Source organism: Fibroporia radiculosa, assembly GCF_000313525.1.
Source record: "Fibroporia radiculosa TFFH 294 genomic supercontigs, scaffold2537, whole genome shotgun sequence".
Taxonomy (NCBI): domain Eukaryota; kingdom Fungi; phylum Basidiomycota; class Agaricomycetes; order Polyporales; family Fibroporiaceae; genus Fibroporia; species Fibroporia radiculosa.
Genome location: NW_012133354.1, coordinates 64,943 through 90,123, shown reverse-complemented (window position 1 = coordinate 90,123; position 25,181 = coordinate 64,943). Strand labels below are relative to the sequence as shown.

General features: G+C 51.2%; 10 protein-coding genes across 10 annotated transcripts; 2 read left to right on the top strand and 8 right to left on the bottom strand.

The window, feature by feature from the left end:
* Positions 1-218: 218 nt before the first annotated feature.
* FIBRA_04045 (uncharacterized protein) lies at positions 219-2,946 on the bottom strand (the record flags this gene model as incomplete). Its single annotated transcript, XM_012325865.1, has 8 exons — positions 219-569; positions 626-699; positions 749-869; positions 928-1,114; positions 1,176-1,357; positions 1,409-1,938; positions 1,989-2,676; positions 2,731-2,946. 8 exons carry the CDS (start codon positions 2,944-2,946, stop codon positions 219-221), a joined length of 2,349 nt encoding a protein of 782 aa, XP_012181255.1.
* An 873-nt stretch (positions 2,947-3,819) lies between these two features.
* Positions 3,820-8,021, bottom strand: FIBRA_04044 (uncharacterized protein; the record flags this gene model as incomplete). Its single annotated transcript, XM_012325864.1, has 12 exons — positions 3,820-3,957; positions 4,021-4,258; positions 4,313-4,612; positions 4,664-4,764; positions 4,952-5,510; positions 5,595-5,712; positions 5,765-5,835; positions 5,886-6,402; positions 6,467-6,676; positions 6,733-6,945; positions 6,998-7,160; positions 7,215-8,021. 12 exons carry the CDS (start codon positions 8,019-8,021, stop codon positions 3,820-3,822), a joined length of 3,435 nt encoding a protein of 1,144 aa, XP_012181254.1.
* Positions 8,022-9,191: 1,170 nt separating this feature from the next.
* On the top strand, positions 9,192-9,965 carry FIBRA_04043 (uncharacterized protein; the record flags this gene model as incomplete). The annotated part of the gene is made up of 1 exon (XM_012325863.1): positions 9,192-9,965. The coding sequence occupies one exon, from the start codon at positions 9,192-9,194 to the stop codon at positions 9,963-9,965; it is 774 nt and encodes a 257-aa protein (XP_012181253.1).
* Positions 9,966-10,114: 149 nt separating this feature from the next.
* Positions 10,115-12,024, bottom strand: FIBRA_04042 (uncharacterized protein; the record flags this gene model as incomplete). The annotated part of the gene is made up of 13 exons (XM_012325862.1): positions 10,115-10,261; positions 10,318-10,400; positions 10,463-10,477; positions 10,535-10,675; positions 10,731-10,890; positions 10,944-10,987; positions 11,042-11,114; positions 11,170-11,216; positions 11,273-11,406; positions 11,462-11,578; positions 11,633-11,644; positions 11,696-11,731; positions 11,786-12,024. 13 exons carry the CDS (start codon positions 12,022-12,024, stop codon positions 10,115-10,117), a joined length of 1,248 nt encoding a protein of 415 aa, XP_012181252.1.
* Positions 12,025-12,603: 579 nt separating this feature from the next.
* Positions 12,604-13,530, bottom strand: FIBRA_04041 (uncharacterized protein; the record flags this gene model as incomplete). Its single annotated transcript, XM_012325861.1, has 5 exons — positions 12,604-12,699; positions 12,760-12,846; positions 12,905-13,095; positions 13,163-13,317; positions 13,376-13,530. 5 exons carry the CDS (start codon positions 13,528-13,530, stop codon positions 12,604-12,606), a joined length of 684 nt encoding a protein of 227 aa, XP_012181251.1.
* A 795-nt stretch (positions 13,531-14,325) lies between these two features.
* Positions 14,326-16,555, bottom strand: FIBRA_04040 (uncharacterized protein; the record flags this gene model as incomplete). Its single annotated transcript, XM_012325860.1, has 7 exons — positions 14,326-15,050; positions 15,108-15,279; positions 15,329-15,422; positions 15,478-15,537; positions 15,590-16,070; positions 16,121-16,311; positions 16,359-16,555. The coding sequence occupies 7 exons, from the start codon at positions 16,553-16,555 to the stop codon at positions 14,326-14,328; spliced, it is 1,920 nt and encodes a 639-aa protein (XP_012181250.1).
* A 373-nt stretch (positions 16,556-16,928) lies between these two features.
* FIBRA_04039 (uncharacterized protein) lies at positions 16,929-18,151 on the bottom strand (the record flags this gene model as incomplete). The annotated part of the gene is made up of 3 exons (XM_012325859.1): positions 16,929-17,275; positions 17,338-17,447; positions 17,511-18,151. 3 exons carry the CDS (start codon positions 18,149-18,151, stop codon positions 16,929-16,931), a joined length of 1,098 nt encoding a protein of 365 aa, XP_012181249.1.
* A 1,488-nt stretch (positions 18,152-19,639) lies between these two features.
* FIBRA_04038 (uncharacterized protein) lies at positions 19,640-22,082 on the bottom strand (the record flags this gene model as incomplete). The annotated part of the gene is made up of 8 exons (XM_012325858.1): positions 19,640-19,915; positions 19,976-20,117; positions 20,185-20,269; positions 20,817-21,057; positions 21,117-21,585; positions 21,639-21,810; positions 21,862-21,949; positions 22,014-22,082. The coding sequence occupies 8 exons, from the start codon at positions 22,080-22,082 to the stop codon at positions 19,640-19,642; spliced, it is 1,542 nt and encodes a 513-aa protein (XP_012181248.1).
* A 394-nt stretch (positions 22,083-22,476) lies between these two features.
* Positions 22,477-23,082, bottom strand: FIBRA_04037 (uncharacterized protein; the record flags this gene model as incomplete). The annotated part of the gene is made up of 2 exons (XM_012325857.1): positions 22,477-22,950; positions 23,023-23,082. The coding sequence occupies 2 exons, from the start codon at positions 23,080-23,082 to the stop codon at positions 22,477-22,479; spliced, it is 534 nt and encodes a 177-aa protein (XP_012181247.1).
* Positions 23,083-23,394: 312 nt separating this feature from the next.
* On the top strand, positions 23,395-24,827 carry FIBRA_04036 (uncharacterized protein; the record flags this gene model as incomplete). Its single annotated transcript, XM_012325856.1, has 2 exons — positions 23,395-24,061; positions 24,145-24,827. 2 exons carry the CDS (start codon positions 23,395-23,397, stop codon positions 24,825-24,827), a joined length of 1,350 nt encoding a protein of 449 aa, XP_012181246.1.
* Between the last annotated feature and the right edge of the window lie 354 nt (positions 24,828-25,181).

Below are 25,181 nucleotides of genomic sequence, written 5' to 3'. Positions count from 1 at the left end.
AAGCAAATTGGATCGGGTCAAGTCAGTGCGACGACGGATGGTGATAGTGAGCGGAGGGTCGAATGGTAAAATGCCAGTAGGGAAGTCAGATTTCAAAATGTGGATCGTGTTTGAACACTCGCGTCGCGTCGCGTCACGCGTTGTGGTGTCACACCTCCGCACACTGATTGTCACATTTCTCGATAGGGCCCGCAATGAAATCAGAGTCAGACAATCATCTACTTCACTTTCCGCTTGGCACCTTTCTTTTTCATTCCACCGATAGCATCTCCTTTCTTTGACCGCACACCCTCCTTGACAGCGCGTTGTCCGAAATCTTTCTCAAACGCACCGCCAATCCGCATGGAAGCCTTGCCTCTCTTTTTTCTTTCCTTCGCTTTTTCTTTCTTTTTGTTCAGGGATACGTCTCGCCTCTCCGGCTGCCCGATCTTCGCAGGTCTAGCTGCCTTTTTTGCTGAACGAACGGCCGCACGAATGGCGCCGCTTTCTCCCGCCGCGTCGTCCTCCTCCATAGCCATCTTTCGACGTTTTGCTTTTCTTGACAGTCCAGCGTATTTCTCTCTCTTAGGCTTTAACACAGGTCAATTAGTGATCTTTCCGCATATGGCTCAGCGCAACGTCTCACCTTGTCTTCAGGTGCCTTCTCTTTGCCCTTCTTTGTGGAATGAGTACCAGTCTCATATTGCTCCTTGCTCAAGGCTACGATGGTTCTGAGCAGTGGATTGGCTGCGCGAGTAGAAGAACCAACCTTCAGCCTTCGCTTTTTCCTTACCAGTTTGGAACCATGTCCTGGCCGGACGTGAGAATATCTCCGCTTCATGCTCAATCATGTTTTGTCCCTTTTTCACCTCCATTTCTGCCTGACGAAGCTGTATATACTAAATCAGCAACCCATCAGGAATATGCAGTGCGTGATAGGAATCGTACCTGTTTTTCTTCTTTCTCTTCTTGAAGCACTTCAGCAATTTCTTTCTTCATGTCATCGAGTTTGGCAGACCACTTGGCAACCGCTTCTGGTGGAATTTGACGATGTCGGACCGAATCCTCAGCCATGGCATGTTTGATTGAAGCCTTGAGCATCTTGCGATCCGCTTCGCCGACGAGTGTAACGGAACTAAACATTCCAGACGATAAGGATAACATACTCGTACCACCGCTGCATCACTAATGCTTACCGGCCTTTCTTGCCTGCACGGGCTGTTCGCCCAACCCGGTGAAGGTATTGAGCGAGTTGAGAGGGCATGTCATAGTTGATCACTGTCTCAATACCCTTGATATCCAGACCACGCGACGCTAAATCTGTTGCCATGAGAAAGTCAACTGCTCCATCCCTGAACTGCTGCAAGGCTTTCAATCGCTGCAATCAACAGTGTAAGCGCAACGACCACGACTCCATGAACGGGCTAACCTGCTCCTGGCTCAGATCGCCGTGCAATTCGTCAGCCTTCATGTCCAACAGTCTGAACACTATGCGCATCTGATGTGCAAGTTTTTTGCTACGGAAGAAAATGATGGCTCTTGACTTGAACGTTCTCTTACAGAGCGTGACAAGCAATGCTGAACGCTCGCTTTCCTTTCCGGCTCGGACTCGTACAAATTCTTGCACCAACCCACTGGCCGTGCTTCGCTTGGGATCCACAAACAGACGTACAGGTTTGTCGAGTGACATCCTCACAAGTTCGTCCACCGAATCCGTCATTGTTGCTGAGAATAACATCGTCTGACGCGACATAGGACATGACTTGATGATCTCGGTCAGTTCGTCTGCAAACCCATCTGACAGCATCCTGTCAGCCTCATCTAGAACGAGTATATCGAGTGCATCTAGAGTAAAGGCTGGAGAATTTCGGAGATGGTCAATCAACCGCCCTGGAGTAGCGATGACGACATCCGGACGAGTACGAAGAGTTGCTTCCTGGGTTTTCACAGAAAGGCCCCCTGGTAAAAGCGATAAGATTCATGAAGACAGATGTGATAGGCAAACGCACCAACAACGAGACTGAATCGAATATCTGTATGAGCAGCTAGTTTAGTACCAACTTCGAAACACTGCACTCCTAGCTCCCTAGTCGGTACGAGGACAAGGCATCTTGTGGCTGCAGCCTTCTTGCCCCGGTCGCGGTATAGCAGTCGCTCTAGCATAGGAATGATGAAGGCTGCCGTCTTTCCTGATCCTGTGACAGCATTTCCGACGATGTCTTTACCGAGCAAAGCGACAGGAATGGTCGCGGCTTGGATGGGTGTAGGCTTGTTGAAACCAAGCGCTGTGATCGACTTGATAATCGGTCTTGATAGATTCATGGAGAGGAATGAGGTATGCTCTTCGGAAGCAGCTGAATCCGAGGCAAAGAATGCAGCTTTTCGTTCCTTCTCAGCTTTGGTTTCTTCTTCAGACTCGTCAGAGGACGAAGAAGCATCTTCATCAGATTCCTCCTCTCCTACACCGCCTTCACTCAAATCCTCCTCGTCTGACGTCGCCAAAGGATCTTCTTCCTCCCCACTCTCCACAGGGTTGGCGAAGGTGTCCTCTTCGTCACTGTCCTCGTCATTCTGTCCTGCTTGGCTGGATGAGTCAGAGTTGTCGATTTCTTCATCCTCTGCTACAGATCTTTGGCGTTTTCTGGCGTGCGATTTGAGCTTTCGTCTTTCTATAATATCATCTACAGACAACGGTTCCTTCAAACGATGAGCCGCCTATATCCATAAAGCACGGACGCGAGGGAAGCGTACGGGCTTAGATCCGCTCTTGACAAGGTCCTTCAAATCTACATGGTCGTCTATAAAGTCTGTGTATGGATCTCCCGACACGTCAAAGATAAAGTCGGGGTTGAGGAGCGCATCTTCCGCATTCGAAGACTGAGAAGGCTTGCCGGGTTTTGAGGGGGGAAGTGAGTCGTCCTCGACGTCGGAGTCGAGAGTCATTACAAAGTCGTCTACCCGAGACATGGCAAACCAGCGACGTGAGCAGCGGAAAGTACAAGTCAGAGGAGAGGCAGGCAGTCTGAGTAGTCGTAGAGCCAAGTTCGCAGTCGAAAATTCAAGACTAAGTGATCTGAGATCCATGCACGTGATTATTGTCCGATCGTCGATCGCGCAGCGGCGGTACCAACAAGTTCCAACTCGTCCAAATGGCACTGAGATATACATTCAGCACACGAGCATAGGTACACTTCTACAACTCTTTCTCTTCTGAACCCATCCTTCTGTTGAGAGACGCATCGCCGATCTGTGGGAGCGCTGGTTAACATCTACATCAGTGAAGCCGGTACGCATAATGCAAGGATTGCGAGCGAAAGAAAGAAATCTGATTATCGTCGCTTTACGGGCCGGATACCATATCACATAGCCAACGAGACTGGCCGAACACGGGAGTATAGCGAAGATCAGCTTGCAGATTCGATCGCGCCGCTACTCCCGACACACCTAAAAGCGCACGGCAAAGTCGCAACCACAAGTCGTAGAGAGAGCGATACGCCGTGCTACATCTTGATGGCAATCGAAGAGCGAGCGGGAGGATATCCATCGTAACGTTCAGCTGAGAAAATGATAATGGAACTTGCACTTTGAATCCACTAATGCGTGGTAGATAGTGGTGTCGTAATTGACGCGCTTGCTTGCTCTTCAAAGCTGTGGTTCTTGAGTATTCGAGTCACCATTACGTCAATTGAGGCTTTGACGGTGGGTTCTAAAGTAGCACCAACCAAAACAAGCATAGCATCTTCGACGATAATGAGTACAAATCCAAGTAAGTACAATAGATACAGCACGATGAAAGCAAGCCAGCAACTAGGGAGCAGACAGCGACTGAGTAGATACGATTTACCAGAATGCAATCTTGCGTAGATATGCAGGGTCTCTTGGCTGATGTGGGTCCCTAGAATATGTCCGCGGAATGATAGGTCTGAAGGTATCACCAGCCACATCTGATTCCGGAGGCGCTATACGAGAACGTTGCATCTAATGGGGGCAACGGTGCATGTCAGCTCAATGAAACGTGCTTTCACTAACAAAACTACGCACATCAATATCCATAAGCATATGTGCATTCTTGAAGAGCAAGTATTCCGGTGGTGGTCTAAGGTCATCGGACATATACGCAGGTTCGTCATGAGTGCGACATCTCTCCTGGCACTGGCAGATGACGTCGATAAACCTAGCCATCATATTGAACTTGGCCCAATGTATCTTGGTGGGATCCTCATCGTGATAATCCGTGTTGCCTTCGTGCGCGCGTATAAGATCAGAGAGGTGGATCTCTCTGCACAGAAACCGACGTTAAGCTGTTGTCGTCACTCAGCGGGTGGATACTTACAATGCTGGTATGCAAGGACCCTTGGTGTTCTTGAGAGCCATGCGATACTTCTGATGTGATCGCACGGCTCGCAGAAGTTGATCGTAAGATTGGAAAATTTTCCATGTCTCCTGCGAGCGACCCCGGACAATATCTAGAGACTCGTCTCCTTCAAACGTCGCACTGTTGATACCGGCAATAACCGCGCGCAAAGCAGAATAGTTGTGTATGACCCGTAGTTCGTGGGCTACCTGCACAAACTTTTCTATTTGTCGAGCTCGTGCCTTCGCTTTATCGTGGCATAAAATGAGCGAAACGACCCTTGATTCAGGTATAAACCACGCTATTCACTGTCGGAGAAGTGACACATACCAGTCGGCTATATGATTGGAAACGTGATTATACTTCGCAATCGGATCCGTCTCTGGGTCCTTCTTGCCCTGGGCAAGCACGTGTTGCAACCAATGCCGAGGCTTCAATTAATACATATCAGCCAGAGCGATCACTCTACAAATACCAGCATTACAATGTATTTGCAGCAATCTAGGTCACTAGCCAGCCAATCAGCGCGAAACTTTCCGCATTCTTCAGCTTCTCATTGGCTAGCTTGCATGACCTAGATCTCTGCAAAGACACTTGTGTACCGTCAAATTATCACACCTTGATGTCGAGGAAGAATTTGACCTCAATGCGCGTAATCTCGTTTACAATATCTTTAATGGCACATTTCTGTACTTCTTCGCTCACTTGAACGAGCCGTCTGAGAACCTGCTTTGGAGTCTGATCCGTTCCATCTGAATTCGTTGGTGAAAGCATGCTTTGCCCCATCGCAAGCGCTTTGGCGGTAAGAGGAAGGCTCGATTTACGATCCCGTGTCATTGACGGCTGAGCTGGAGGTGTGGCACTTGAATTGCGGTGAAGAGGCTGACGAGAAGAGTTACTAGAGGCCGGAGATTCTGTGTCAATGGGTCGATATCCATCTTCTTCGGATAGCCACGACGAGTCATCACTCTCTTCCTCAATCTTGAGTGCCCAAGTCTGGTCACGGTCCTTGAGGTCCGCCAATGTATCTAAGAAAGGAAGAAAATCTGTGCCATAGTGTACAAGGTGCGACTTCGTCACAACGGACTTGACTAGCGCTATGAGAGCACCTGATGTATTCGGCACTGCAAAGTCGTTAGGGTATGCATGGATCCACTGGTCGAGTAGCAGACATATCCTGTATCATGATACATTAATCCATGAGAAATACTTCACGAAATGAAAAATGTCCACTAGCCTCATCTGAGCGTAACACGCGAACATAGGATCGCCTGAAGGCTGATCTAATGCACGAATTCGCTTCTGCATGGCAAGAAGGATGCTTCGGGGCGTTGCAAATCGTCGATAAGTTAAGAGGAAATGCGTCACATATAGTGGATCTATACCAGTCAGCACGGTCGAAACACTATGCAAGATCGGTGGTAGACATACCATCGTCGCTCACAGCCATGAAAAGCATTTTATTCAAAAGCTCTTCAAGCGTCAGCCATGGAGGAACACGTCTAGTTGACACACTTAACGGCGGCATGATACCATCAGTAATATAACTCACGACTCTCTAGCAGACGCTTCTCTTGCTGCTTCATGAGGATCATCTGAGATCTGCAATCCATCTCCCGACCCACTTATTGATGCTAAGGCATTTAGCGAGCTACGACTCCGTACATTCGACGAACTCAGCGCCGCACTACGTCCCACTGAGTACTGCTCTCGCTCTTCACGTTTCGATTTCTCGTGTTCGGAGAGCAAGTCGCTGGTTGAGCGCGCGCGAGTTGGGGAGGTTGGCGTTGAGGGGATTCGTGATGTCGTAGCAGTATTTACAGACGGTAGTCGGAATGTATGATTAGGCATTGGGGTACTGATTTGTAACTGTGACTCGGATTGCGGAGGTGTGTCAGTGTATGTCTGTGTTTCCAGTGGGGCATGTGCTGAGTGAGAAGGTGGTATATAGGATGTCGCCGACGCAGCGGTAGGTGTGGCAGACGAGGCACGAGATACATCCCAAGGCGGTGCAGACCCAAGCATGGAGGGTGAGGCAGGGTTCTGATATCCATCACGATCACTACGCGCTGTTCCAAGACGTTTTGAATAGATACCAGGAGCAAGAGGAACTTAGTGAAAGAGAACACCTACGTAGGTCATGCTTGATTGCTCTCACAAGCCACTCGAACGCACGTCGTATTTTATCTCGACCATCAAGATTCGCGACGGTGACTTCTACGAGACCAACATCGTACTGCTGCAGGTTTGCAAAGGCACGTCCTGGGTCTACACGTCTTTCAAACTCCAGGTCCGATTTACACGCCACAACTACTGTCGGCAAATTCATGTAAGCAATATCACCTGTACAAGAAGCTTACGATATCAGCAAAAGTACGCCCCACGGTTGAAAAACTTACGAAGACAGTCCGCAATTTGGGCGAATGAATCTTCTCGTGTTGAATCATAGCAAAATATGAAGCCATCAAACAACTGCTCCTGTTGCCACAGTTCTTCGTCGTTACGAGCGCGCCTAAAAATAGCAATGTCTAGTTCCGCAACCCGAATGGAGGCCTCAACTGATCGACTCGTTGCATCGGGACCAGAAGAAAGGCGCCATCTCAGGAAGGTGCCTTTGCGCGCGTAGTCAGTCACGCATGAGTGGCACAGCACAAGTCTACTCACATGGGAGAGCTACATTGTAGTCTAAATCCATCTCCTGGGGGAAAATATGCGTCATGATGGATTCAGATATTTCGTAGTTCTTCAACCCCTTGCGTGTAATGGTCGACTTGCCACATCCTGCCGATCCTATTACAGCGATGGTAGGCTGAGATAAATGTGGAGACTACATACAAGGAGACTCAATCATTGCTCAGAAGAGTTGTAACAGGAGACTTACTGGGGGTATATGGGTATCAACAGACATAGAAGCCTTGTTCTTTGCCGACCTGTGATTCAAACTACTGCTCCGAACAGGGACGATAGGCGCAGGCGGAGGAGTTGAGTTCATATTTGGAGAAGAACTCATGGCTTGTAGCCTCGATGGGAGACCGAGCTCGCCCGGAGGCAACACAAACTGGCGCGAAGTGGTTTTGCTTTTTCGTGAGCGTCTAGATATATTTTCCGAGCGCTCCACGTCGGATTCATCGAAAAATGAGGAGCCCTCACGCTCATCGACATTGGTACTGATACTTGTGGCCCGACTTCGTGAAGAGGGTGGGGGCGGAGGCACGACACGCTTATCGCGCTCCCGGAGGGATATACGAGACGAGCCAGAGGCCTGATCTACGGGGTGTGATGGAGCGATAGCACGCTGTCGGAGCTCTTGTGGCGGGATACGGTGGGAAGACATAGTTTGACCTCGACTGGTTCGTGTTACTTGGCCAATGGGAGACTGTTTGGACTTGACGAAAGAATCCACAGAAAGAGATTTCCTGAGAGCGGAGGGGGTCGTCACCGAGGTGGGCGACGGCGGGTGTAGCAAATCCTCGCTGAGAATGGTTGCAGGGATTCCATTTGGATCCTCGCCTGGAGAGGTCCGAGAAGGAGCAGAAGTGACCTGCGATGCGAGCGGAGACGGCGATGAGCGTCTGAAGAGTGAATCTCTTGAGTGGCGAAAAATACTGGATGGTGGGGACGGCGAAGTCGAGAGCTCAAGGGGCGGCAGCGAGGGGATCTCAGGAAGGTCGAGCTGAGGGTTTTTCATGATGCCGAGCTTGGTCGTGAAATCATTATAATAGGGGGCCAGCAGGGAGATGCGGAGAGGAGCTGAAGAGCCGGTGATAGAGGGTGTGTCGCAGGCGTGCCGACGGGAGACGGAGGAGTAGATGAAGCCAGTTCAAGCTCAGAGCTGGAGCTTGCGCGACGACCAAGTTGCCATCCAACGCACTGCTCGCTCTGGCGCTGTTGCACACCACGTGATTCCGCCCCTGGAGTCGTTGCCATCGGTGGCAATCCCAAACTCTCGAGCTCGTCGTCGACGGCGGGCCTCTCATCGCGTGCACCCCTCAGTCCGACAGCGATGTACCATCGTTATCGTCGTAGCCGACAGGACTTCCCGTTTTAGTCCGATATCTGGTGTACCCGTGCAGGGACCTGACAAGGATGTTTTGCTATAGCATGCGGTAGACCGTTTGTTGGCGCTCGGCGGCATTCCTGAATCATTTCTCACCCTCCTGCGTACCAACCGCGACGTTCTCCATGTCTCAGTCTCGGCCACCAAGAGTCCTTCTGACCGCAAGTACCCGTTTCCCCTTGCGTCGAGTGACCTTTCATTGCTGAGCACTGGACCTAGAATGATGACGGACCTCCTGGTCCTGATTCACCTTACATTTATGGCCTTTTCCGACACCTGACCAGAGACCTTGGTACGTCAACGGCCACTTACAGTGTTTTAACGTTTGTCTTGACCTTCTTGAGAGGTTGGAATGTGAGCGTCGTTATACCTAGCTCCCAGAAATCATGGATCGGTGCGTCGTGGCCAACGTGCTTACCTGCTGGTCGGTAGTCTCACATTCCAATCCCGAATGATCTAGGCAAGGCATATCAGATCAAAGACATCATAAATGGTCGATACTATTACCCCACAGATCATGGTGAGTGTGTTCCGTCTCTGGGCGTTTTCGGTCACGATATAATTTTACCAGACGGTTTTGGCGAGACATCTGTAGAGTCAAGGGGCTTGAGAGATGGAGAGATCGCGGAGTGGATACTACTAGATGGTGTTTGTACCATCTCATCCTTAAGCAAATCCCTTTCTCACCAACAGACTTAGACACCGGCTACCTGTGCCAACATAGCCCTACATAATCTCTATCGCGGGGAGATCGATATTCTTGTATGTTCTTCTCGTTCATCTTCTCGTTCCTGAAGTCCAATGCTGCTTGGTATTAGATTTCAGGCCCTAATCTCGGTCGAAACAGCTCTTGTAAGCCACTTCAAGCTATCTCCTAGAGAGGGCCTGATTTTGTTCACTATAACAGCCGCTTTTGCATTATCTTCTGGCACCATCGGTGCTGCATTGTCATCTAGTTTATCCAAGACGCGATCTGTCGCCCTTTCGTATGGCACAGTGCTTCATCCGACACCCACAATTCTCCACGAGCCTGCGCACCGGCTCGGTGCAAAGATTATCAACCACCTCTGGGAGAATTGGGGTGAAGATGCAGGCGGCCTGCGCAACGGCGAGGTGGATCTGTACAACATCAACATCCCCATGATTCACGGTCTCCTTAGCGAAGAGAATCTGAAGATATGCTGGACACGGATCTGGCGGAATTCGTATGGGCGACTTTTCAAAGCGCACATATCCCGAGAGGCTGCTGCATCCGCATCTGAAGCTATGTCTCCCGCTGGGCCCGATTCGTCTGACGGCAACTCCGGAGGCAAGAGCCCGGACAGTGCAGTTGCTCCTTCTGACCGCCCGATTTCGAGGAACGTAGGGACATTATCATTCAGGTTTGCCCCCGACATGACCAATCTCATCAATCCGCCCTTGTCAAGTTTACCCGTGGGTTCCGACGGGTGGGCAATTGCACAAGGGTGGGTCAGTGTGACACCGATCCGAGCGAGTTTCGCCGAGCCGGGTGAGGAGTGCAATCTCCAATCCGATGGCAATGTAGAAGACAGGGTGTGGAAATTCAAGTTATGACGTGAGGTTCGTGGTATGTGGTATAATTGTAAATCATTGTCTGTCATCATGCAAAAAAGATATTCCATGATTTAGCTCGTGCATCGCAGAAAGTCGTTGTGTCATTATATAGTCTGTAGATCCGCAATCTGCAACTCCGGGGGTGCCCTTTATGTCAGAGCTAACCCGGCCATAATGGCAGCTCCCAAGGCAAGTGTCCAATGTAACTCCCTCCGCTGGCCAGCCGAAGTAGTAACTTCTCCATCTAAAGTTTGTTGTCTGTACACAGTCAGAGTATTGATCCTCCAGGATGCATTCTGACGGCAGTAGAATCAGTGGGATTAGTGAAAAAAAACGGAGTGTTGACGCATACATCAAAATTACTCGGATCAAGCAAGCGTTCTGGACACGTCCCAGGACAGCCGGAGGTGGCGTAAGAGTTGCCAGCCCAATCCCCTACAACCAGACAATGAAAAATGGATTAGATCGTATCAATGCCGGAAACACATCATCCATACCGCAGAAAGTGATATCTACAAGATCGAAAGCATAAGTGTGCGTAATGTGTGCTGGAAAATAGCAAGCCTCACCAAATACGATAGAATGGTTGATGAAGTTCGTTAACGGATTGCATTCGGCTGGTTCCAGAAATGCGACGGGTTCACCCCAAGTCGAGGGCGTTGGCTGGCCATCTAGGACATCCTGAGGGATGGCTGCACGGTAGAATGACCCTGCACAGACGATAAGGTTGGAGTCTCCGCCATGCATGCGTCTTGTAGAACTTACAGACACCGATGCCCGAGAGATCCCACATCATGGCAAATATTCCACCTCCTTGCTGATCAAATATGGGACCATAGGATGCACGGCTCCATTCCACAACTCCACAACCAGCGTTATTATTCGTGTTCCCGTCGCAATCTAGATCGGGCTGTCCGTTCGTCTCCTATTAATGAAATATGAATAGGTTACTGATCAATGAGCATACATCCTACGTACGACGATGGTACCAGTGAAAGTGGCATTCTGTGTCAAATTACAATCTGGCGGACATGAGGGATGAGAATTTCTTGAAAATGATGAAATACAATACGTACTGGGACCAGTGTGCCACGTCACTTGATTGTGTTCATTGTCGTGAACACCTTCAATGATATCAATCTCTCCCGTCTGTGTGTGACGAACAGTTGTCATCTCCTCAAGAAAGAGACAAACAAGAACGTACGTATGGCCATTCGCCACCACCGAGCGTCCACCATGCAGGCCACACAGCTATAGACGCAGCACCTAAGCAAGCGATCGTACACATTGTTGTTACACCAACATACCGCAACCCCAAGGCGCCATATCGAGATCCAGAATAAACAGACCTGCGTCAGGCAATGCAATTGTAGAAAGAGCCATAAATTTGTACCGAAAACGCTTACCAGTGTTGTATTGCTTGTAGCTCGATACACGCACACTGTACGACGGCCACTGTTAACGTAAAGCTGAGCATCAATATGACGAGCACATACCTATTCCGATTCTCGCCCTCCGCTAGCCATGTAGTGTTGTCGCCCTTCATGACAACGATGTTATCGGAAGTCACATACGCTAGACCGTCCGCAAAGGCTGTCTCCTGATCAGTGTAGCTGAGCAATGGACATATTTAAGTTTATACAGCGCAAATAATAGTCACGACATACTTGACCAGGCCACTAAATAATGGTCAGACGTTACATAAATTCAGAAGAGCTGGCGCGACGCACTTTGTGGGATCTGGGCCCGTGTAGAAATGAAAGTAGCTAGCGACGTTTTCAAATCGGGGAATTTGGATATTACGTAGGTCGGGCACTCACTTGAAGAAGTCAGGTCCTTTGTAGGTATCCTCTACCGTCCAGACAAATGTGCTCCCATTAGGGTATGACTGAACACCAGTGCTAGACGACCGGGTATCGAGGTGCGCGGCGTGCGCCAATCCGGTCAGAAGCAGAAACCAGAGAGCAATCACTCTAGGATGCGTAGCAGCAGGGGAAATGTATCGGGCGACGTGAGTGGCAAGCAGAGATAGAAGCGTCAGTGGCAATCCAGAGAACATGAGCGTGAGCTGGAAATTGCGCGATCCAATGTGAGATACAAGCAGTAGGGATGGCCGGAGAATTCTCTGAGCATGCGATGTATTTTCAAGGATCAGGCTAGAACATGTGTTCTGTTATTCCGTGCTGTCAGTGACGCCGGCAGTTCAGACACCTTCCGACGCCCCAGAACGAGGCAGGAGTTAGAAAGCAAGAAGAGGGTAAGAATAGAGACCCGCAGCAACAGCTGCTCAATTGAGAAGCGCCCAGACGGCAAAGCAGGAATCCCGTCGAGGTCATTGTCAGAACATGAGTTGTGTCATTGACTTCACTTTCTGGTTTCACCGGCCAACAAACACTGTCTATTCCGCTTCAGTGGTGGTAGCAGAATATCGTAGCATCCCTGACTGGAGGGGGTAGCCGGAGTGATCGCATAGGCGGTAAGCACACGTTGTGGAGACAGGCGAGCGTAAGAAGCCGAATCAGGAAACATGATCGGATACCATCTGTTTTGGTTGCAAAGGCATACATCCATAACAAGCATGAAAGGCATGGACACTGGATACGTAGGACAGATAACACGACAAAAGTACAGCGGTAAATCACCGGTAACGACGAAGGCTGAGCGTGTTGTGCTTCTTCCAGGTCGCCCAGCCCGTAGTATGGTTGTGGCGGTTACCCTTGCCCAGTCCGCGATTCTGGCAAACAATTGGACATCAGGGTCCACGAAAATAGGCATTTACGATGATTGAACGAACCTGTTTGCCAATGCTGGTAAGGCCACGAGTCTCGCGACGCTTGTGGACGGGCTTCGTGATCCAGTTGATTCTGGCGTCACGACGGATCTGTCATTGCGAATTACGGGTGAGCCGACACCACACGCAGTAAGAAGTCATTACGCACGGCCTTGTGATTGGGATCAACGAGAATGACCTCGTAGTACTTGTAAACACCGTCCTGGTTCACCCAGTAGGAGTTAAGCACACGCAAGTTTCCGCATCGCCTGCCAACACGCTCCTCCGCAACGCTTCTCAAACCACGCTGCGGCTTGATGTGGTTGACACCTTGACGAACAGGTTTGCCGTAGGTAGCACCTACGTATCGCGGGGTACAGGAGGAGGATGAGAACAAGACGAGTACAACAATCCGCCTGAAACATACCCTTGGGGACGTGTTTCTTGCGATTACCCCTGCGGACTCGCACGCGATAGATAACATAGCCTTGCTTAGCCTTATAGCCCAACCGGCGGGCCTTGTCAGGACGCGAAGGACGGGAAGCACGGTGGATGACGTTCAGCTGGCGGTACTCCCAGCACCTCCACAAAGTCGTTCATGTCAAAAGACGTCTGTCGTCGCGAAATAGAGCATGCTCACCTCACACGGAGAAGGAAACGAAGGACATCCGACTGCTTCTTTTTGTACAGCTCACCGATATACTTGTAGGCACCCATGTTGTGGGCTTGGAAAAAGAATGCAGTCAGCGCTCTGCCCACCAAACCCTGCCGCATTCCTCGGTACCATCCAACCATGGACGACTCAATCCATCACTTTCTACCTGTTCAAATCGTCTTTCGAGCAGGAATCCTCGTCCATTGCACGGCAAGGTACCTTCTAAGAGCAGATTGGGAGCTTACCTGCTGAGGCTTGAGGTCTTGGAGAGGGTGTCGGCGCTGTTGATGATCCTCAGAGAATTGGCGATATCTCCAAGCTCGTGCAGAGTGCGTGGGAATGTTTCTGGGTTAGGGCTTGGATATGGGGTTAGGGCTACAAGACCTATGCGACTCGTTATTTCAAATAGAAACGTTGGTCTTTTCCCGTTCAGTACTGTTGACATGAGAAGCGTCCCCCACGTCAGCGTTCATCGGCATCCGCTGTGCCGTTGCGACGAATATCTTATTTCCCCCTCGATAATCTAGCGTATTCACATTTCCCAAAGCATTTGTTCTTAACCCTGAGGAGAACTCAGAGAAGCTCAATTTTTGATCTTGTGTTGACCTTGACTTCAAGTTCGTGGGCCAGTGGCCTCGTGTTCGAGAGACGAGCTATGGGCGCGCTAAGTCAGGAATAGTACATAGAACAATACTATAAGGAGCTGCAATGATATGCCTCACGAGCACTTCTACAAGGAGTCTCAGAGTTGATTTGAACTATCTCATGACATACTGCAGTGCTAAGTTATTTATGCACATCCTCGGCTCCTCGCACTATACTGACATGTTATAAATGGATAATGCAATTAGATATATCTATGAGTGAGATGCCTATTGATACACAGATAAACTATAGATAGCAGAAATATCCTGTCACTCTCACAGTCGTCAAGTTCATGAAGTCATCAAAGAAATGCCCGTGCTGCCCCTCTCCTCCTTCGAGCGCAACTTCAAATATGCCGTTCCCAGGAATAGGACCCACGCGAAGACGATAAGCATCGCCGACAGCGCCGCAAACGCCCTCCCCCGCTGCAATACGGCTCTCGATCTTGGCACCTTCGATGAGACGGAATCACTGCGTCGAGGGCGAGGGAACATAAGGTAAGATGGTGTGCGAGAGGTGTCTCGTAGAAGAGGCACACTCAATGCGGCATCGGAGGTAGATGCGCGACAGCATGCATCTCCCAAGTCGCACAACGGTGCAGGACCGCCGATCTGAGAGATCGGCCATATACCAGCGCCAAGAGAAGCTTCAGACTTGGGAGACTGGCCGTTCTTGGTGTGGTTTGTGACGACAACCTCATCCTCAGTGGTCGATGGCAATGTACGTTGTGCAGCATTGCGTCTCTCTCGGCGATCAAGTCGATTAAGGCCAACGACCGCTGCAAGCTGGAGTACATTGAGGAATAGGAAAGCGTTCAGTAGGTATTGAATGTCTTTCTTGTCGCCAACCTGTGGCGTATTCGGGTTTCCCGACTTTTTGCGGGTAATATCAAGAGCTACTCCTGCCAAGGTCTGGAATGCGGTCGAACCAACTTGCTCCAAAGCCTTGTGGGCGCCAAGTGTTGTCGAAACATACTTGGCAGGTACGAGCCTGGGGACAATCACCACTAGGAGTACTGTGAAAATGACAAGGTGAGCTCATGGAAATCATTAAGATACTGAAGTATGCTTACAAGGCGCGAATCCATGCCCGCTAGCGAAAGCCACGATCGCAGGAACCGCCGTACCAGTCCATCCGGGGGGCAAGGCGAGCCAGAGATACGACAGGAGAGTGAGGACAGCAGATGTGGTAAGTAGGTACATGACAAATCCGCGATGTTTGACACGATCTACAAGGAATCCAACCTGCGAATAGTCGATGAGGGACATATTTTCGAACGAGCATGCAACTCACGATGGGATAGAGAACAATACTTCCTGCCAACAAGTAAGAGCCCTTGACGCTTGCATCTCTTTCGCTTAATTTGTATCGTCTCTCCATAATGTTGCTGTATATTGGTTATTAATAGCCTCTGCTAATTATCGCAACGGAGATACACGTACGCGCCCAGGTGAGTGAAAGGGGCCCATATCGCCCCGCAAAGAATGTTGAGCCCGATGTAACTGATGAAGCGTTATAGCAACACTTAGGCATCCTCAAAGAAATCCAACTTACGCCCAAAATACATCGCCTAGTTTTGTGATATCGCGCAAATACACCATGCGCTTTTTGGCTACCTTCTTGATGGCCTCGGCTTCCGACAAACAGATGCGCCTATTGTTCTGGGCCTCATCTTCCAGATCTGAAGCCTCTAATTCCGCGCCCGCGCCGCGGACCAGCCACTTTGATGCGCAGACATAGATTATGTTCACGAGAAACGAAGCAGCGGTTAGGATGGTCGACGCATAGAAGGGGGCATGAGGGCCGAAGCGTTCCGAGAGGGGATAAGAGGTCCGAGCGGATACGAAGGATGCACCTTTACCGGCAACCAGGCCCAGTGCGAGCGAAACTCCGAGGCCATGGGACTTGAAGAATCGTACGATGATCGTCTCCTGTACAACAGCGAGCGGGCTAACACCAAGACCATACACCCACATGCCGAAGGTCATCAAGCGAATGCTGTCGGTAAGATTGCCAAAAAGAAGCAGTGCTTGGCCTATGACGGGGATGAGTAAGCGGAGATAGCGTGGAGGATGGGGCACGAACCGAGGAAGATCACTCCGGTGGCAAGGATACTTGTGGTCGTGGTTCCGAACCTGCTCGCGAGCAGACCGCCCACGAGCGGTGTCCAGGTGCTGTTGAGCGAGAATGCGGAAATGAGAAGGGAAAATTCAGTGTTATTCGTGCCCATTTCTCGTGACAATCGTGACTTGAGCGGGCCCAGGATATAGGATGCACTGCTAGTGGGTGAGTATAGCTCCGGCCGACGAGCGAGGAGACTGACTAATGGCTCCCTACGCTAAGGGAGCACGCACACAGGAGAGCGAGGGCCCGGATGAAGTAGGCTCGGGCAGGGGACGGACGACCACCCGCTGGCAAGAGCCGCAAGGGCTCGAGGTCATCGTCGGAGGTGAGTGTTTCCTCTTCGGAGGTGACACGGTGGTCGACATTGCGGGTGCGGCCGGAGGAGATGCGGGACATGTTGGATGGCGAGGAAGGGGGAAAGGGAAGGGGGAAGAATATAAGGGAGGTCGTGAGGGTGAAGGGGAGGCGAGGCGAGGCTGGCCGGGAGCAAGGCTGAATGTGACGGCGGCAAGAAATGTTGGGGAGACTGCAGATGGCGGAGCTCCTTTTATCAGATAAGCCGAGTCGCCCGACTCGGCCCCGCTTACATATCAGATAAGTTACCACTCAGCATCTTATCTCCTTCGGCCTTCGGCTCGGCTCGTCTGTGCTGCTCCTAATCGTCGTCTCTACATTCGACACAACCACTCCACCAGCTCATTCATGAAACACAGACGGCGGTCACGCTCACGCCCAACATAGTCCGACAATACATACTTCCATGCTCTTTCTATATCACATCTCGCGGCGCAACACCCCCGTCCTCTTGCCACGCTTGTTCAATCTCAGTAATCTTGGCCAAGTACGCCTCTTCCCAGCCAGTCGTGCCTTTCGACAATTTGGCCATCCAATATATCCGTCGGATCACCCTCTCCGCGTCCACCCCGTTGTAATAATTATGTCCCCCTCTCGGGTGCTCCGGTCTTCGTGTCCGGTCCAATGCATCATCCGCAACGGAAAACACGCCGTGTTCGCATTCTGAAGAAGGCACATTGAACAGGCGGCCATGATGGAAGTACAACGGCGTCCGCGTGAGATGTTTATACCCCCAGCTGACCGACGGGAGCGAGGGAACTCCTGTTCAAAGTGCACTTGTGGTCAGTGCCGATCGCTCGTCCCGGTTGTACTGTGACTGTTACCGTCATTCAAGGTCTTCACGCAGTACTCCTTCACGGAACCTTTCCCATTTGTGGCCTGGTACGCATTCACCAAATCTTGCCAATAGTCTGATAGAGCGGCGTCTCCGATTCTGGGGCAGCCAAAAGTAGCTACTGTCAGTACTGTTCCCGATGGTAGGGCACATCGCCCTGACAATACGTCCAGAGCGAATAAGTAGCTCAGGGCACCCCCCATGCTGTGCCCTACAATGGCTAGCTCCCGCACACGATGTCTTTGGAGGCTCCTATGGACAATACGGAGTACCTCTGATCGGCAGCCCTCATACATTTTCCAGAACCCTGCATGTATGCAAGGGCCCTTTTCGTAAAGATATGGCTGTTTGATTGCATACATGTCGTACAGCGCCTGCTTGATGGTAGCGGTGGACGAGAACCCGACTACGAGCTGCTCAATGTGCCCACGATAGACGACTATGCCGGGGACGTCCGCAACGGTGCCAAGGAAAGCATCCACAAGGCTTGTGCCCGGTATCGCGTCGAATCCTTCAAGCGGAAACTTGGATTGCATCAGTATCCCAAGGTTCGCGTACACGATTTGCGGCGAAAGAGCGCAAGACGACATCATGACAAACTGTTTGAATTCTGCAAGCCGGACGTACAAGTCGGCAGACGCGAGATCGAGGGAAGTCAGGGTGTAAGTGGACTGCGTTGCGCACAGTTTCGCGATAGTTCGGAAGTTCGTGAGCTTCTCAGAAGCGTACATGCGCTTCTGTGCTGGTGTGAGGTCGTCCGTCGGGTCAGATGAAGCGGAGGGGCGCCTCAGGATACGGGACATGATGGGGTGTCTGAGGCCGCCGTGCTCTGTCTTGGATAGTAATAAGACCAACGCCAGCTCGCGGCAGGCGTGAGCGACGATCTTCTGTAATATCTTCGTGCAAATGTGTGACTACTTACCGGCAATTTAACAGAACTCGAGCACGCCCTTCGCCTACTCCATCCACTGCCACAACTTCTACCGCGCGGTCGCTACAGGCGATTTCGCTCAAGGCAAGGTGACCGTCGCCTCAATGTTCCACTTCACCTTCTCAAGATGACGGGAGCACGAACAAGATGCACGACCTTGAGGCCGTCTGGATGATGAGCGAAAATTCTTGGCGGGCGCCCGAACTTGGTCTTCGTCACCTTCGAGTCGAGCTTGCATCAAGCCCGCTCAGCGCTCTCAGTTCTGTTATGTCCAAATTATTTGCCTGTCCGAGTGGTTCAGTATATCTAATAGTAGAATGGGTTTCAGACGACGTTTTCAAAGCCGAGTAGCGACTTCAATCGAATTTCGAAGACGGCATCGTGAGTATTCAATTGGTTCACCCACTCATTCTCCGCTGGTGCACATATTTGCTATCACAGCGGCTTGGGCTACTAGAGTCAGTGATTTATTTTCCGAGGTGGCCATCTCGCATTCAGTATCATCTACTGTACTGCGGATTGCAGCCGTTCATCCTGCGCTTCCATGACCATCTTCGCTGGTGTTCCTTGAGAATTCTGTTCTACGAGACACTCTTGCTCCGGGACTCTCAAGCTCTGAAACACGGTGTTGTGGCATGGTCAATGGCAGATAGAAGCCGTACGGCACTGTGTGAGGATGTGCCCCAGAGTGTGGTGAGGATGTGTCCCGAACATCCAGCACCTTGCGCTCGATTTTTGCGAAAGCTGATGGTCGATGATTCAAACTTTTGACATGCATATTGCACAGGTTGCGCTAGAAGACCAGCGGACCACTGGTATCCAGCACGGTGTATACTAGTCCAGCACTCTCCAAGGTTGCAACGCGGTCGTTCTGCATTTGGCATGCCTAGCTATATGTGCTTTCTTCAGCGGATCATGGACCGAATGAGTGCCAAACACTCGAGCTCGGATTGGTTCTACACGGTGATATCTTTTTCTTGCTAGTGCACCACCGGTATTAGTTCCCTGTGCTGTTCCTCAAATGTATTACGATGTATCAAACATCTCCATTCAGTGAGTGCACATTGCACTAGACCGCATACTTCCTCCCCCTCCGACACACAGGGCTCCACATTCCGGTGACATGTGCCTGTGCTTAGTTCTTTTGCTTAAGCTGCGATAGACTCTTCCATACCACACTCATGTTCGTATGCAATAGTTCATCAAATCTAATTTGACATCTAGTCAAAACAAGACACATCTGGGACAAGCTATATCAATAATCATCATGAGAATGAGAGATGCACACAGTGAAATGGTACAAAGGTCGTTATCAACATGATTCGAACGATTCGAACGCAAAACAGTCGGCTGGGTCTATCTAAACGTACGTCCGTGAATCCCGAACGTAGCCTCGCTTTACCCAGCCAGTTCGTAGCCACACAAGGGTCGCGCCCAAGGTAAGGCAACAGAGCGCGAACTCGGTCCAGCCGAGCGCCTCTACTGTCAGGGTCTGACGGCACCTGCTTGAAGGTGATACGCTCAGCTCATATGGTGGGCGAGATGGAACCCTTTCGGGGACGAACCGCGAAAGCGATGTGCGGTCGGGGCAGCTCCCACTGGTGCGCGAACTATGCATCAGTCCAGCAGCCGCACCCTGCCACAGGTAAGCATCACGCATTAATTCATGCATCTTTGAGCATTCGCTCCGACATACCCAGAGGACTGAGGTGAGAAGGAGCCAAATGACTGAACTTGCAACGTTGGCCAGCAGGTGGACCGCGCCGTCCACAACCCACAATATATATGCTCCCGCGAAGAGGACCGTCCATGCAGCCTCAAAGCAGAGGAGAACTAGACTGTCGTGTCGGACGAAATAAGGTGCATCAGCGTAACTGCGGTACGACTGCTCGGGAAGCTACGGACAGCGGATAGTATCCTGGGCTGGCCCACGTATGAATCTCCTTCCCAGCGCTGATGAGGAAGGCGGTGAGTCCTAGCTCAGCCATGGCTGTCAGAGTCATTAGGGTGAACAAGTACGGATGAGATGTCGACCGCGGTGGAGAGCGCCTAAGCCTCATCTTAGTTGCGCTAGGCGAGGGATAGAGGGGCGGGATAGGGAGTGTCGTTTCTGAAGCCAGGGGAGCAGATATCGAGGGGGAGAAAGGTTGGCGAGTGTTGGAACGAGTCTCCAGTACATTCGGGATACATGCGAGTTGCATCATGGCAAACATGAGGTAAACATGTGTACAGAGACAAGTTACTGCTTCCTCTCTGCTTCGTGATGTCAAGCTGGTGATAGCGAACTGATAGGCACTCGCCAATCAAAGAGCAACGACATCGAGCTTGCACGCGAAACCCGGTCAGTTAAGTAGTCGCTCTGCCTGAGATTCTGCACTAGGTAGGTAAATGCGTTGAGTGATCACTCGCCACATTGATCTTCTATTAATTACATTTCAAGAGCAAGCTTTGCCATTTGTAGTGCACCTTCCCTTGTTTTATTGCCTAGATATATATGCGTCGTTGCTTTGCTCTTCTCATAAGCGACATTCACTCACCACCAATGAACCCGCTGGCGTGCACGAATATACCGCCATCGACACCCGAAACCTGCGACAATTCATTGTCTCTCAGCCCTCTCCACGCTTCAGGAAGTGCTTTCCGGCTTTCAAAGCTGTCAGGGGCGATGGGCACCGCTTGAACACGCCAGTTGTTGCCACTCTCATCCGGATATAGAACATATATCGGCTGCGACGGGTCTGAAATCTGTAGTTCGGTTTCTAGGTCAAAAAGATGTTCCTGGTGGTCGAGGAATCAAGTTCAGCGTAGCTGAAGAGGCCGATGGAATTGAAGCGGACCTTCCACGGTAAGAATTGTTCAAATACAATTATCTTCCCTGAAGCATCAGCTACATCTCTACGCTTCAATGCTTCAGCCACAAGATTGCGTGCAGGCAGCCAGGCATTTGAGTAATAGTCTAGCCTCGACAGGAACTCTTCGCCAACCAGTGAGGACGCTTGGAGGAACCTTGCCTGTGCTCTCACATCAGCCTTAGTCGTATTCGAACGTTGGAGGAACATGCTAACATCGACAGTTTGAGAATCGAAAGGCTCATTCCAGGCCGGGTTGAGGTGCCCCACTCGGCTGGAGACATCGGTTCGGACGCGATATAGCTGCTTCGCATCTTTGGGGTACTGGGATACACCATTGTCGATCCCATCAATGGCTTCGATAAATTCTTTGTACACCTTGAGCCATAACGTCTCCACCTTCGCATCATCAGGGGCTGTGTGCAGTCTGTTCGCGATGATTTCCTTGCCAAAGTGCCTATGAAACTGTAAGTATGGACAGGTTCGAAATCAGATAGGAAATGCTCGTACTTGTACACCAATCCTGCGGAAGATAGCTTTGTGACGAATCCGTGCCCAAAGACCTCGACAAAGCCCCGCTGGTGATGATCGAACCGCTGCTTGCCCTCGTCGTAGACTCCTCCAACGTCGACTACGATTGAACAGGACTCGAGGACCGCGGGTTCTCGGGTTCGTGTTACGTCTGCAAGTAGAGAGTCAGTACAAAGACCAGACTCTTGCGGGACTATCCGACCTGCATTCCCATACAGCTTTGTTCTCTTGAGAAGGAATACCGCAAGAGCTTCATCGCAGTGAAAGGTCCCATTATGGGTGCCAATAACCTGAGGAGTCATCAGTCGTATATCACCGGACAAGGGACGAGGGGAAGTGCAGCAATGCACCGACCTTACGGTCCTCTTCTGTCTTGAGCTTTTTTGTGGGGGGATCTAGCGCGCCTTCGAGCGAGGACGACATGATAGGCCGCTGCACGCTCCTGATGCCAATCTGATGTCTGTATATACGAACCTGGCAGAGATGAGAGCAGTTCTGGAGAAATCGAGGGGCAAGCTTGACGTATTGCAGAATGTGGAAGGCCCTTCGCTGCATGCCGATCCCCGTGAAAACAGCGCGGACTCGGATAGTCGTCGTAAGGAGCGTACGAATCCATTATGAGGTACATGCAAAGTAAAAAGGAACGCGAGAATCAATGAATGCTACGCGCTCCCAAGTCCTGTCGGTCTACACTACGCTATGCCTAAAGTCTGCGAGTAAGTATCTAGTCCGTCGCTGTCCTGCTACAATGTCCATGATAAGCAGAAAGTCCCCCAACACAGTCAACCAATCGAAACCAGTCCACATGCGCCCCCACCTAGCAGGCCAATACTAGCGCACTCCCTATGACCAAACCCGCTATCATTGTGAGGGCTGCATGCGCTCGTGTAGAAAACGCCGCAGCGACGTATGTGTTACTTGGGCCATAGATCCCATTCGCACCGGTCTCTCCTGGACTTGGCGCCCCGTTGGGTGCCTCGTTTCCTCCTCCGTAAATACTGGTGGGTGCAGTGGATGCAGGAGGCATCGACGTGGAAGTCGTTTTAGCAGCCTGATTACCCTGATTGGTAGAGCCGCCTAGCGTGTGGGTAATTGTTTCCGTTGCTGTGACACTGATGACATGGGGGAATGAACTTGTCACTGTCTTGCCATCCGTGACAACATCACCGACATTGTACTCGGTGGACGGGACGATTGTCGTAACGACTGTAACGGATAAGGAAAGGGAAGGGGTCTGCTGCTGCGACGACTGCTGAGAAGATTGTTGCGATGACTGTTGGGAGGACGTTTGCTGTTGCCGGGAGGATGGAGAAAGCAGGCCATGTCAAGGCGAGGAAATAGACATAGACGGACTACGACTCACGTTCTGAGCGACGGCCAGTACTGGCAACAGAAGACAAGCAAAGAGACGAGTGGCTCGCATGTTGGCTACGTTCGACGCCGATACCGTCTAGAGGAGAGGAAGAATATGACTCGAAGTGGGTCGCTGAGCTGAGCAGTGAGATGGCCGTCGGAATACTGGCACTGGCGACGGGCTGCAGCATCGCATGCAGGAGGAACTTGCCGGAGACAAAAATGGATGCAAGTCACGTGTCTCGACAGCCCAGTCCTGGCGCTAAGTAGACTCGCGGGTCGCTCTCCTCATCACAGCCGCGTTCTCTTCTAGCGTTCTGATATATATGCCTCAAGTCATTGGACGTAAATTCTGTGCCGTCCCTGTCTGCTGTCTACCCCGATGTCCCCTTCTCCACTCTCTCCTGGTGTCGTCTACGTCGTCCTCCAATACATCGCACCACCCTCCCAGCTAACTCAACCTCTTCCGCCGCACTTGCTATCCAAGTCACTACTGCAGAGGCATCATTTTTTGCAGCTCCTCCCTGACAATCCTGTAGATTATCTATGCTGGCCTTCATCAGAAGACCAGCGTGGACGCGTCATCGAGTTGCTGGAGAACCTACCCCGGCCTCTGGATGACGATGAACCTGCGACATATCTCGTCCAGTATGTTTCAGATGACGAACAGACATACGCACATGTTGGTCTGTCGCCCGGGAGCGAAGATGGTGTCAGATTGGTGTTCGAATGGGATGAAGACAATGGCTGGAAGTACCACGATACTGCCTTGATGCCTTTCCCCTTAGGTAGTCGCGCTAATCTTCAAGATGCCACCATGTCTGAGCGGTCTAATCACGATTCCGAACGTATTTTGCCAATGGTACATCTTATTGATCACGAATACGATCATGATGGGCTCGATGGGAGCGACGACGACGACGATTATTGGAATGCGTACGGCTCCCAAGACGACAGTGCTTTGTTTAATAAGGACTTGTCTGCGTCGGTGAAAGGTACGGAGACGGGAGCGGAAGATGCGTATTGGGCCCGCTATGCGTCCGTACATGGTCAGTTTCCTTCGTGTTTATTATCCACGAAGTCGCCACGGCTATTGACGGTTTTTCTTGGAATGTATGCTTCCTTCGTACAGGTACGGCTGACTCTACTCAGCCCTCGCCTCCGCCTCAGCCGAAGCGTCGATTGCAACCGATTTACTCGGAATTTGTCGACGGTGACACACACTCACCGGGGCCTCTGCCTGTTCCCGTCCGCTCAGGTTTCAATGATTCGAGCGACGACGCTCTTCCCATTCCTCCTTCGGTCATCAGACATCCTAACTTGAGCTCAAGATGGGACCCGGCTTCGCCGCGTGCGCTGGCACAACGTCTTGCAGCTGTGTCGGCTCGATCCAGTGGTTCGCCCAGCCCAGTCCGATTTAAAGAAGCAGAGATGGTTGAGTCAGAAATGGGCTCACCCACTGTTGGGGGTAGCAGTGGCAGCGACGAGATTGAGGAATCTCTATTCGTCCCCTTTACGAGATCTGGGGAGTTTCTGGTGCCCGCTTCAGTAGATGTGGACCGAGGTGCCTGGAAGGCTTCAGACGGGTCGACGGGTCACAGTGAGACGAAAGCCTCTATCGAGCTTGAAGATAGTGCGACTGAGAGCAGCAGTGAGGGCGCGCGAATGGATATGGAGGCGCTGCGGGACAGTATCCGAGGTATTTGGGGGCTGTGGCGGACGGCAAGGCGAGGATCGCGTGCGGACGAGTCGACGTCGTTTGAAGATGCCCGGCGTATCTTCCAGGAGGTCGTTCAGGAGGTCGTCAGTTGCTGAGTGCTGAGGTTGGATATCGGAGCACATGTTGTAGTCATCTGGGTTTAATGAGTCACATATTCTGTACACTATATCACTACACAATGCATCTTGGTGCCCGTCAGCAGTTGCACGCGGATGAGTGGTGGTCTAAGCGCTAGCAATCGAGATGAACAAAGCACCGACCTGTGCTCGCTATTGACCGTGTTGCTTAAATATCATCGTCGGTTGCACCTCGACTGGCGCACACTCCTCTCTTTCCAAACATCCTAGCGGTCAGCCTGTGGGCCAGGGGGCGGCCATGGACAGCGATAACGTACCAGTAAACGCACAGGCACCTGATCTTCAGATATGGTGAGAAACCCTTCCGACTGA